The sequence below is a fragment of the Dryas octopetala genome, chromosome 1 (assembly GCF_963921425.1).
Source record: "Dryas octopetala chromosome 1, drDryOcto1.1, whole genome shotgun sequence".
In the NCBI taxonomy this organism is placed as follows: Eukaryota; Viridiplantae; Streptophyta; class Magnoliopsida; order Rosales; family Rosaceae; genus Dryas; species Dryas octopetala.
In genome coordinates, this window is record NC_141366.1 from 10940756 (window position 1) to 10953555 (window position 12800).

The 12800-nt window shown below is 38.0% G+C and overlaps 2 protein-coding genes across 6 annotated transcripts; one reads left to right on the forward strand and one right to left on the reverse strand.

Annotated features, from left to right (window-relative positions):
• Window positions 1-541: 541 nt before the first annotated feature.
• LOC147297757 (uncharacterized) lies at window positions 542-2213 on the reverse strand. The gene has a single exon (XM_086252302.1). The coding sequence runs from the start codon at window positions 1988-1990 to the stop codon at window positions 710-712; it is 1281 nt and encodes a 426-aa protein (XP_086108428.1). The 5' UTR covers window positions 1991-2213; the 3' UTR covers window positions 542-709.
• Window positions 2214-6126: 3913 nt separating this feature from the next.
• LOC147297758 (S-adenosyl-L-methionine-dependent methyltransferases superfamily protein) lies at window positions 6127-12701 on the forward strand. Of its 5 annotated transcripts, none has more exons than XM_086252147.1 (13): window positions 6127-6282; window positions 6384-6479; window positions 6583-6666; window positions 6925-7002; window positions 7200-7280; window positions 7625-7764; window positions 8334-8534; window positions 8774-8948; window positions 10001-10084; window positions 10299-10500; window positions 10639-10844; window positions 11067-11277; window positions 12240-12701. In XM_086252147.1, exons 1-12 carry the CDS (start codon window positions 6154-6156, stop codon window positions 11256-11258), a joined length of 1668 nt encoding a protein of 555 aa, XP_086108273.1. In that variant the 5' UTR covers window positions 6127-6153; the 3' UTR covers window positions 11259-11277; window positions 12240-12701. The 5 variants fall into 5 exon arrangements, with proteins under 5 accessions (XP_086108273.1, XP_086108276.1, XP_086108289.1 ...); XM_086252150.1 differs by having other exon boundaries at window positions 6928-7002; XM_086252157.1 differs by having other exon boundaries at window positions 6194-6282; window positions 6389-6479.
• The last annotated feature ends 99 nt before the right edge of the window (window positions 12702-12800 follow it).

A 12800-nucleotide genomic window follows, 5' to 3' on the forward strand; every position in this document is an offset into this window, starting at 1 on the left:
CCGACCCATTGATTCACAACTAAAAGCCTAATTAATACTACTAATATACATATCACACGTAAAGTCTAAAAAAACAAAAAGGAGACTGACATGCAAAAAAAAACTACTCAGCAGAGGAGCTGGTGCCTCTGTTTGAATCTTGGCGTCATTTCCCAAACTCCGCACTCCCCAGAGGACAAATAATAACACTTCAAAAATTAAAATTAAAAATAATTCATGGATAAGCTCAACAATGTTGATTGTTTTAGTTGCTTGCTGGCACAGTTGCACATTCCTAATACTAAATCAATCCTACGAGCTGCTGAAGCGCGTGCGCTACAAACACAAACACCACTTGCAATTGCTTGCAATCACAGTCAGAGTCAGAGTGAGAGAGATTCCATTTCTTTCAGGTCATGAACTTACTTCCTTGATTCATGAAGATTGAAGAAGAAAGAAGCAAAATGAACAGGGTCGGGTCCTAAATGGTCCTAAGATTCTAAGACATTAGCCTCTACCATTTGAGTGCATAGCATAACAGCCTAACAATAACGAACAACAATAACAGGCTTAACAGCAACGGCAACAATTACCAGACCAACCAACAAACACAATAACTACATCAGGATCAGAGATATTCAGACTCCCCCGCATATATACATAACATAAACCAAAACAAAAGCCTAGGGATCAAAACGACGCCGTTAATTAAAAACATTACCCTCCAGATTCAGTTTCGGTCAGTCCGGCTCCTGCTACTATGGCTATGACTACGGTTGTTATTGCTACTCGGCAGGCTGCCATACCCGTCTTTCTTCTGCGGGGCAGAGAACAGCTGCCCGAACCCGAAAACCGAACCCGACTTGGACGACCCGCGGAGCGAGCAGACCGGGACGTTCAGGACCGGAGTCACCCTCACGTTGGCCGAGTACGACCGCTCCATGCCTCGGTGCTTTAGCCTGGGCCCACCGTTTAAGCTACTTGGACTGCTGGAGCTCCGCTCCAAGCTCTGGAACACTATCTTCCCCGACGAGTTCATTCTCGGGCTGTCCACCGAGACTCCTCTGCTACTCCCTACCGCACCTGATTCCCCCCCAACCGCTGCCCTCGGCATCGGGCTCCGACCCACCCGATTCGCCGCCGCTTGATCCACCACCGCCGGTCTCTGCTTGCTGCTGCTTTCTCGCAGCTTCACCGTCGTCCTCACCCGTTGAGCCTGTTTCCGGTGGAGGTGGAGAGATAGCATCGGGTTCGGGTTCGGTTTGTCCGAATCGAGGGATAGTCTCGGTAAATCCTCGTGCTCGTGACCTGAAGACGAGGACGAGAGCGAGAGGCGCGAGGAGATTGAAACCGATTCGCAATCTGAGTCTTTTAGTAACGGCAAGCTCAGCGAAGCCTCTGAGCAGGAAGAGGAAGACGACAAAGATTTGGAGCTCCTGTGAAGGAAAAGTTTCAGTGACTTTGGTGCATTTGTAGTGCCAGAAGACGAAGACGATGTCGTTTTCTGACTCTCGCTCTTCGCGTTGCTGTTGGTGGTCTGGTAGAGCTTCTTCAAGCCCAATAGCTCCCTCCACCGGCTCGAGCACCTCGGCGCTTTGGGAGAAAACAGGTACGGGTCCGTGCCGGAGATTTCAGTTCTCCGGCGATACTTGGCTGTGTCCGGCGATCTGATCTCCGTGGAGGACGGGTCGTTAACCGAAGGTTTGACCGAGGATAGCTGGAGTGGGACGAGCTTGCCGCCGGAGAAGAGCTCGTCGGCGGGGAGCATGGCGACCGGATCTTCGAGCCGGAACTCGAACTCAGCTACGGAGGCCTCCGGATCTGGCCCCCCGTCCTGCGCCTTCTTCGCCGGAGACGATGGCTTGGCTCCGGCAAGCTTGGAAGGGTCGTCGTCGGCGGGGAACTCGCGGCTGAAGGAGATTCTGGGGCTCAGCCAACCGTAGGAGGGGTACGTCGCAGGCGGAAATTTCTCCGGTGACATCCCGATGTTGTTGACGCAAGCCGAGGCCATATGTATATCTATATATCTACGCTCCGAAACGACAATGTAGTGTGCGTTTGGGTCGGAGTCACATTGCCGGAAAACGCGGTGGCGGGAGAGAGATCTAGAGTGTAGAGAGAGGAGAGGGGGTTGGTGTGAGTTTGGCGGTATGCTAAAATGTTAGGGTTTGGAAATTATCGGAGTTAGTCAGAAAGAAGATGTGTGTTTCCTTGGTGTTATTGAATACGGAACAGGGAAGATCTCTTCATATATATAGCATAACTGTAAATGCCACATTTTATTTCTTAGTTTTTTTTGCTACAGCCACGTCGCTCTCTATCATTTGATATTTAATCTTTTCCTAAAAGGTTTCTAATTTTTTTCATTGCTCTTCAATCGTAATCCACAGCTACATTTTCTTTTTTTACATATTATCTTCACTGTTTATGGAAATTTATATCTACTTTTTTAATTTCCATTTATTTATTGGATTTTAAAAGGGATGTGTATCGTAATCTAAGATAATCTAAAATCAACATGTTTTCAATAAAGGGTCCTTTTATTGAGTTATACGTAATTTAGGCATAATGAGGTATGATTTTTTTTTTTATTAGGGGAGGGAAATCAAATTTGGGTAGAGAATGAGCATTTCTACTGCCTTTCAAAACTAAGTTACTCTAATAATTATATAATTTAGGCCACGTTTGAGATTGTTGTGGAGGACCCAAAAGCTGCTCTGGATGACAATTCTCAATCACTCACAGCAGTTTTAGTGTTTGGTAAAAAAATGAAAAAGTGTTTTGCCCCACAATTCATTGATAAAAAAATGAAAAAGTGCTTTGCCCCACAATTCTCAACTCCCCACAACAAAAATAGAAAATAAGTTTGTAGGTGTTTTTGAAAGCTGCAGTGAATCACAGCAACAATGAAAATTTTATTTTACCCATAATACCCTCATTTAAGTAATTATAAATAACCACAGCAGTTTTACATTACAATTTATCAAACACCTTCGTACTGCTTTTTGTACTCACAACACTTTTGAAATGCAGTGAATCACAACAACAAATAATATTATATTTTAGTAATTATACACAGTTACATTAACATTTACCAAACACTTTGATATTGTTTTTTGCACTCACAGCACTTTTAAAAACATAATTTACTAAACACTCAACTGTTTTATTTTATAACTGACTTTACTTTATAATTATTTTACTTTACAACTATTTTCTCGTAGTAATACTAAATTGGTAATTAGTTATGCGGGAATAAACAATGGAGGCTAATAAAAATAGTCCTTGGAGTTTTGATAAGTGACTAATTATTGTTGTAGAGACAGATGGAACAACTGGTGACTCTTTGTTGAGTATGAACACAAAGTGTGGATCGGATTACAAAGTTTTGCATAAAGAAGGGGAGCGTAGGCAATTAAGGGGAGGCAAGAAGATTAGGATGTAGGTGGGCTTACTCAGGATAACTACTCCACTCCAAAGTCCAAAGCAATTTATGATTTGTGTGCGGAAAAGTTAACGTAGAGGCGTAGAGCCATGAAATTGTTGTGAGCTTCCTGAGAAAGGATAATAATCAATTCAACTTTTTGGAAAAGAAAGAAAAAGGCTGTGAGCTTCCGTAGGGCCATGACATTGCTTTGAAGCAAACACGTATCGAAATTAGGGCGGGTCCAAATGTGTCTTCAAACCGAAACCCTTAGCCAGTTGGCCTCATGCCCTCGTTTTCAACTTTTCTTCATCTCCCATTAGATAAGGACTTATTAGAGAAACTGTTTGCAAATTGATTCATTGAAATGATATAAATTATAGTACATTTCCTATGGTTTGTGTTTGTATATAAATTCACGTGGATTTAACAATCAATAATGGATTGACACGTGGCAAGTCAGATTCAACCTCAGACTTTGACTTTTCAACGGTCAAACTTGGACCTCCACATCATCATGCCAGCTCAGTATAATTTCATTGTTAGTTCGGATCGGCTCATCTTGGCGGATCTTCATATCCGATCTGATCCGACCCGATCTGAGGATCTCCTAAGAATTGAGTGTTCATATTTTCTTAGTTATCCCAATTCGGTTTGGCTCGGCTTATGGTGATTATCTTCTCAAACAAACGGATTATCGTCGGGTGGTGACTACCATGTCATATGTCGAGCCAATTCGAACTAGTCCATCCATGTCCGATCCGAACGCAGACATATTTTATACCCGCATATATAATATCTGTGATCGGTTCGGCTCGGATCCACTGCCATTCTAGAATATTGGAGTCAGGACGAACCGCCTCACTCGAATATCTCTGACATGGCTCTCTGACAGATGAGACTTCACAGCTCACAGCTCACAGTTATGACTATTAGGGCATCCCAGTTGATCTTCCATCCTTGCATTTAATGCAGCATTGAATGTAAAGAAGGTGGGTAGCTGTGCATGCCATTATTCATGACCGAACACGTGGCCTCTTTTCAACCATTCACCCTCATGCAGGTAACTTACCCCTCACCACTTTCTTTGCCTATATAAGCTGCCTTATGTGCACAAAAAGGAGGAGCTAATACACAACTTCACCCACCAAAAAGCCTATCAGAATATCCCCTACTTGCTGAGAATAAACCCAGAAGATCTTACCTTGTTCTTCCTCATTCTCCCAAGTTCATCACTTGTTCTTCCTTGTTCTTCCTTGTCTTTACACCTCCAAATACATATCACTGACTTCATCATCGGAGTGTATTTGGCTGGTACCATACCGGTCCATCTCATTTGATCTTGTGTTCGTGCATGAAGATCTCAGTTCAACATCCACTTCATCATCCAGCAAGGTTTCAGATCAGCTAGATCATCCCTTCTAAGTTGTTGCATCTCTCTTACGGAAATTTGTATCAACAGTTTGACCTAAAAAATTCTTTAAGAATATCATTCACATGCCTATGCTCAACTAATGGGAATGAGTGGTTCTCGTTAAAGTATTTGAAAATACTAAGAATGATAACTAAAAAATAAATTTTATTCTCATTTCAATATTTTGTTGTCCTATAATAAGAATCAAAATTTTATTTTTTTTTTAAACTTTTCAATAATACTCTTATATATATTGTATATGTAAAATTATAAATACTCAAAACATAATATTTTCAATTTATAATGAAGTAACAGATAAACAAATTATGAAGGTGTTCATACCAAACATAAAAATAGAAACACATACACATTCTCAAGCCCAATTTCCACTCAAGTCATTTAGTTCACAAAACATGACTAATAAATAAGTAAAGTTAGTTTCAAGTTATCAAACACAATTAGTTAAATTTTTTTATTTATATGAAAACAAAATGATATGACATTGTCACTCTTCAATGAAACTTTTTAAAGATTTTAATAAAAAGAAAGAAGTACAAAAATGTGAAAAAATTTAAGTAAATGATAACAAGGTCCACTTTAGAAGTCCCATAATCAAATAATTCTTCTAAGATGTTGGATATTAAAACAATTTCATTTATTATTTTTTAAATGTTTAAAAAACCATTATATAAAATGTCTATTATGTATTTTCACTATTGTGTTATGTGTAATGTATTTGTGCAGAACCGAGCACTCAATAACTTTTTTTTTTTTTTTCTTTTATACAGGATGGTTGAAACAGTTGAACAGTTTCAAGTGACGATAACATATTACTCTGAATGAGATTCTAAATGACTTTACCTTTATGTTTGTTCATTTTCTTGTGCATTAATGCATGTAATAAAAAATATAAAACATTTGTATAAATATCACTTTTATACGATTTTGGTACTAATTAAAAATAAAATAAAAAGATGCCGAGAGCTCGCTTTGAATAAGCTTTCGCCTTTGAATCACTTTTATCAGACCATGTTTTTGGGCTTAAAAAAAGCCCAAAGAAAATTATAATTGTTTGTTTTTTTTTGCTGTTGAACTTATTTATCTTTTTGTTGTTCAGAGTTTTCCGACGAATAAGAAAATAAAATATTTCAAGTGATAAAAATATATAGTATTTTTAAAATATTTAAAATTAAATCCATTTTGTCCTTCAAGTCTTCAACCCAAATTTTATTTTTCCGTTTAAATTATTAAGAGAAAATATTAAGAAATCGCGGGTAGGATTTTATGAGTCATCCTCACATAGGCAGAGTGTGCTTAGAAATCTGGCAAAGTGGCAATGTCTAGCAATTGCTGCAAGTACTCGTGCGAGACTGCGAGTGAGACCCTAAAATGGATCAACTCCATCGTCGACTTCATAAGACCCTACTCTTTCTTAACCGACGCTCACGTCGTCAATTTCTTCAAGGTTCGTTTCTACTAATTTTCTAGCATGTGTTTGGATGCCGAGAAAACACTGGACAGAATAATCAAAAATCATATGAGGATAAAAAGTAAAGTGTTTTTCAGGATAGACTGTGGGAAGCTCTTGACGAGGAATGGATGGATTGCTTGCGCAAAGAAGCAGTGGAAAATCTCCTCCAAATTCCTTGTGGGGTGGTCCAGGTACTCTTCTTGTTACTTTCTTTGCAAAATGTAATCAACGAATTCATTGCCATTCTTTTTCAGCATGATATGTATATGAATTTGAATCTGTGTCCGTGGTTAGGATCATTGGCCTGCTTCGCTTAAGGAATTTATTGTTACTTTGAGGTCTCTTGTGCTTCCTCGAGAACAAGCTGACTTGCAGACGGTACTGATTCATGTCTCATTTCCGTCTTGCATTTGAATTCACATTTGAATTTCTTTTAATATAATGTTGTAGTAAGTAAAGCTCAACAACTCAGCATAACTATGTGAAAATGCAGATACAAAATCATGGAATAAGGTGAAAATTATTGTGGTATAGTTGCATTGTTAAGCTATTGTTGTAATGAAATTGAATCATCAGAACAAATGGAAATCAGAAGAGTGAAATTCATATCACTATAATATATCATTTCCTTCATAGCAGGTATTACCGGGCATGAACATGACTTCTCTCAATAGCGTTCTTTCAACGGGCATGAATTTGAAGAAAAAGCATGAAGTAAGTTGTTGAATTATTTATTTTGAACTGTTTCCCCATTTTTAGTGCATCTTATTCCTTTTTTAAGCACTTAATAATTCGTTGCTTGTGTTCTGAAACATTGGGTCATATGAGAGGTTTATGAATGGACTTTGATTTCTAGATTTTCCAATTTATGTGTAGGGATGCTTCATAAAAAAATGATCTTGTATGTGCAGATAGAAGTCCTTTCTGCTGTTGTCAATTCAATTGCAAACAGTATCAGAGCTCATGCAATAATTGATGTTGGTGCTGGTCAGGTAGTCCTGCTCTGTTTTGATTTGCATTCCTTTTTTCTAGTATCTGCGCTATTGTCAATTTATTTTCTTTGATTCAAGTTCATACTCCTTCATTTATAAGCAAATGGCTAAAGTTGACTTGTTCAGCTGGAACCTATGACATTCATCACTCTCTACTTCCTCTGGAAGAAAGAGCGATATTTCTTTTTGTTAAGATATATTAGGAACTTGCATTAATCAGAAACTAATGGTGGGACATGCCCTCTCTTTTCTTTTTTCTTTTATGAGTATGATGGTAGGAATTAATATGAAGTTGTGAACTTTTTTTTTTTAATTTTCCTTTTACTAATAAATTGATTTTTCAGGGTTATCTTGCACAAGTACTTTCCTTTCACTACCAACATTCTGTAGTTGCGATTGATGCTTGTTCTCATCACGGAAGGGTTACTGATGCACGTGCAGAACAAATCAAGAAACATTATGCTGCTCAGATGCGTAAATCTGTGTATGGGACAGATCCAAATTTTTTTCCCTAATTTATTCATTTTTTTCATAAGGAAGTCTATTGTTTTAGATTTCTGAAATGAAAGAACAATTATTTCTTTTTTATTTTTTATTTTTGGGAATTTACACCTTGGAATAAACTGTCCAGTAGGTTGTAAATCTGATCTAGTTTTAATATTTTGATAATTTGTATAAAGAGAAAACACATGCCTTATGATCAACATTATTTATTGGTTAACCTAAATATCCATCTCAAACCTCAGAGAGGAATGGATGGAATGGATATGGCATGTTAATTTGATGCAGTTCCCTTTTCTCATAGTTTGACCTTTTGACTGTGAAGCACTTAACAGTTAGGTAGTCAGTGATTTGTTTAGGGAAGTAGGCTGCCTAGGTTATACATATTAATTACCTTGCTGTTGTTTCGTTGCATTATTGTCACATATTATACCAATGATCTAAGTAGCTCTTGTAGGGTTAACTTCATTAGTGACTTGGAGTGAGTAATATATTTGAGACACGTTTTGCATGCCTTGTGCTTATGGATTACTTTGTTTTTTTTTGGTTTAGATCAGGACACAGGAGTTTAACTGTGCCTAAGACAATCACATGCAATGTGATGTCTATTGACATGTTGAAAGCTTTGGCTGACACATCACTGCTTAAAAATAATGTCTCCTTACCACAATCTTCCTGCAATGCAGACAATGAAACTTCGTTTGTTCTTGCTGGGCTACATGCTTGTGGAGATCTTTCAGTGACGATGCTCAAGTGAGTTCTTATGTGTGCTTTAAGCCTTATATTCCTTTCTTTTAAAATGTGTAGCAAAGTTGTCTCTTTCCCATACATATTCCAGGATAGGATTGTAACCACTAATAGAAGTCTGTTATGATCTATTGAATATTAGCCTATATATATTTATTTGTTTGTTGACAGTTTTACAGTATCATACGTTTTAATGTGCCAATTTAGTTTTTAAGTAAAGTGATATTTATACCCTTTTGAATCAGGACCTTTATGCAGTGTGAAGAAGTTAAAGCTGTTGTTAGTGTTGGCTGCTGTTACAACCTATTGTCTGAAGAGGGGTTCAACGATGTGGGTTCTCAATGTGGTTTTCCAATGAGTCGTGGTGTTAAATCTGCGAGCTTGTCACTTGGAAAAAGTTCACGTGACCTTGCATGTCAGGTAAAGGCATTATTGGTTCTCCTATAACTTATTACTTTCTTTCTCCTTCTCTCCCTCTCTCCGTTTCCTTTTTTTTTTTTTTTTTTTTTTTTTTTTCTAAATGGGGGGTGGGGACTCTCTTTTATTTGTTGTGTTTCATTCTGCAAGTTAGTTTAATTACCAAAACAAAAAGGATCCTTGGTCATACAGTTAAAGGTATGGAAAATTCACACAGGAGCTTATGCAAGTTAGTTTTTTCTTTAATAAGTTGTATAGATCTAAACTCCAACGTACTTACTGATGACAACAACCTGAGTTGGTTAACTAGAAACTTTCTGGTGGACCTTTTGTGTGCTGGGGGGAAGCGTGAAGTTAGTGTTTTCTTTAAAGGCTCTTTTACCTGAGAACGATTCTAAAAGCGGAGGATCCTTTAAAACTTAAATATGTGTAAACCAATGTTATGGATGCAAGTGAAATGATGTAAGCCAAAATCCTTAAGATGCCCCATCCACACAAATCTACAAATTACTGCAACTCGCTTCCCAGTTTGCAGCAACTCATTTGCCATTAACTCTCATTCTTCTTTTTTTTGGCCAGGTACTTTCATTCTTTTTTAACTATATACGATATGAATCCTTAGTGGCTCTTTCGTCCTTTTCACAGAAATCCAAAGCCCTGATTATTTTTGTCGCTACCCTTTTCTTACCACATAAGCATGGATATATGGTGGTCTTTCATGCTGTCCTACATCATCCATTTCAATTTCAAACTAGATGTCCTATACGTATCAGCTGTTGATTGAACAAGGACCTACAGTGAGGTATCTAACAGAAGGATTTTGGTCCACAATTTGGATTAATATATTTTCTTTTAAATTGGTTTGGATGATCCTTGTTCCGTTGAAAAACAGCCAGTCTGTATCCACAAATTTCATGCATTTATATTTTTGTGTTGGTAATTTTGATATTGTTAGAAAGCAATGTTTCTTTTTTTTTTTTGTTGGGAGGGGGGGGGGGGGGGGGAGGGGGGTGTCCATTTCAAGATAACCTCACGTTCTTTCTTTATCTTGCTAGAGTGCGGACAGGTGGAGATGTCTGGAAAATGATGCTGGTCTCCATAATTTTGAGTTGCATGCTTTCCGTGCTGCTTTTCAGATGGTATGCAATAATTACACCTTAAAAGTTAGCAGGCAATTCCATTCCAATGTCCTAGCGCAACTTTTAGTTTATTCATTTTCTTTTCTTGTATTCATGTTCTTCTTACTCCACATTTAAATTTTCTCTTATTCTGAATGCTGTACAGCCTTCCTATTTTAGGTATTTCTCATGTCGTAGCTTTTCTTTTCCCTTAAAAGTCCTGTCTTTTCTGAAGGTTCTCAATTTATATTATCCTGAAGTCATGATAAAAAGTCCATCAATTGGGCGTCAAGGGAAGGCTTTGCGTCGCCGACAGCTCAGGGTCTTTGTGGACTCCTCGCTGAATCATAAAGAAAGCACATGTTCATCCTTGTCTCATGTAAACACTAATATGAAAGAAAGTTTCTCTCACATACAACCCACTGAACTGGAAACAGGTAACAAATGATCACAATTGGAAAGGAGGTTTTTAAACTTTCTTATGCAACTGTTATGGTTGTGTTTCTGCTGCATCAAATTATCAAACTTTGGACTAAGTAGAGTGCAACAAATAACTATATAAACATATGCCACAGATGACAGTTTGGACTCGGTGTTAGAGAAAACAGTCATAAATAATGAAAGTTCTTCAGATGAGGCCACCAAATGTGAGGGGACCAAATTCAGTGGAAAATACCCACTTTTTCAGAAATATTGCCTATCTGGATTGTGCCGCCTTGGTCTTGAGCCCCTGAAGGATATGGATCTCCATGGAGTATGGAAGGAAGTTGAGCATTATGCTGTATGTTACTTTCATACCATATGTCTAGAAGTGCACTGATATTTTTGCTTCAAAAGAAACTTAGCTTTACTTTGTGTTGGAAGCTCATGCATATGCTCCACCGATGAATTTTTTTTAGGCATAACATCCCAAATGCATATCACCTATACTGCCTGCACCATCCTGCTATTTGTAGTCTCCATTTTCTGTGTGTATGTAATCATGCCAATTAATTATGTACAGGAACTCATTGGGCCTTATTGGTCTCTTCGAGCTGCATTAGGGCCTCTTTTGGAAACTTTTCTTTTGCTTGATAGATTATTGTTCCTCCAAGAGCAAGGCAGGTCGATTGAAGTAGCCATGCTACCTATTTTTAATCCTGCATTGTCCCCAAGGAATGTGGCCATTATTGCTAAAAAGTTGACACAAACGTGACACTGTGGCATGAAATATGGTAAGTCATCAAGTCTTTCCTCTGTCCCATCTGCTCCCCTGCCCCTGCATCTGGAAGAGACAAAGAATATTGGTCAATAAAGGGTTTTTCTTTTATAAAGGCATTTAAAGACTAGGCAACTTTTCTTGCAGTTATTTTCTTTTTCTTTTTCTTTTGGTTTTTTGGAAACTTTGCCTGCAGGTTAAAACCTTCATATTTCATTGGCTTTCCCTGGTGATTGAATTACTGTTCTGTCATCACCTTGTGCATTAACACAGTAGGTTACTGTTCTGTCATCACCTAGTGCTTGACCATATATGCAAAATTTTAAAAATAAATAACAGCTAGTGTATTCAAATTGCTTGTTTGAACTCAAAGAGCATCTTTAAGAATTAAAGGTGTGCTTATCTCATTCATAAAAAATGCTATCTTAAGAGATATATGGTCTAATTGGTGGGCATTTGATCGGTTTTTAATCACTTTGCTCTGGTTCATATCCAAAGTACCAATCACACTCCCATTGTTGGCTTTGTAGAAACTTGTGGTACAAATTTGTTGATTGTAAAATGTAAAGGACTTTGGGAGGACTTGTTAACTGTTATATCCTTTAGCAATATAGGCATGCACCCACTGATTATAGTCTCCAACAAGTCACTGGTCAGCATGCTGGAATGACAAAGACAGATTTGTTTTCATTCATTTTGTCACCTACCTATTTTGACCCATTCCCGAATGATCAATACATTTCAAAAGATCCAGGGTACTAAGAAATTTAGAGTGAATATACCTTTTTGATTGAGAGAATTTGTTCTGTTTCATGAGAAGTTCTTGGGCGGGAGGGGTCGCACTAGAACCGTCCCATTCAAGACTTTTTCCATTTTTCTTTTATATGGCAACCCATTCATATAACATTTTATGAAGCTGACATTGTCAAGGATGTGTTTAATCATTTGTATAATTCTTTGAAGAAATCTTGTTGGCAGGGTTCCAAGGACAATGAAGATTTGGAGATCTGTGGAAACGCAAGGTTCACACATGCGTAGTTTTAATGGCATAAGCAAGCCTCAATTGATAGTGCTGCTATGGTAGCCACTGGGATGCTTCAGAGTGGAGACACGTATTTGTGTTTGACTGGTTTTTGTCGTTTTAAGAGTAGGACACTTAGTCCTTTTTCCTTCGACTGGATGGTCTCAACCCACAACACCCAAGTGAGTTTTCAGATAAGGCATACCTTTGTTACGAGAAAAACAAGAAACGTAGCCATCGCTTTAACTTAGTTCAAGTAGCTTGGAAAACACAATTGCTCTCGTGTGTTTGTCAATAGTAAATTTTTTATGCTGAACAAACTTTTTAGAACTGAAAGAGGGTTGGAGTCTTGGACATTGACTTGTGAATGATTTGGTGCCAAGGGATTGTAATACAATATGTTTTGGTGCCCAGCTAATTAAAACATCAATTCTAGTGTCTGCTTTCATCATTTTTGCTTTTGTAGATTGTTTTGTTGCTGTCCAGAGTTGAGCCACAGAAACCCTTTCTGCAAAGGC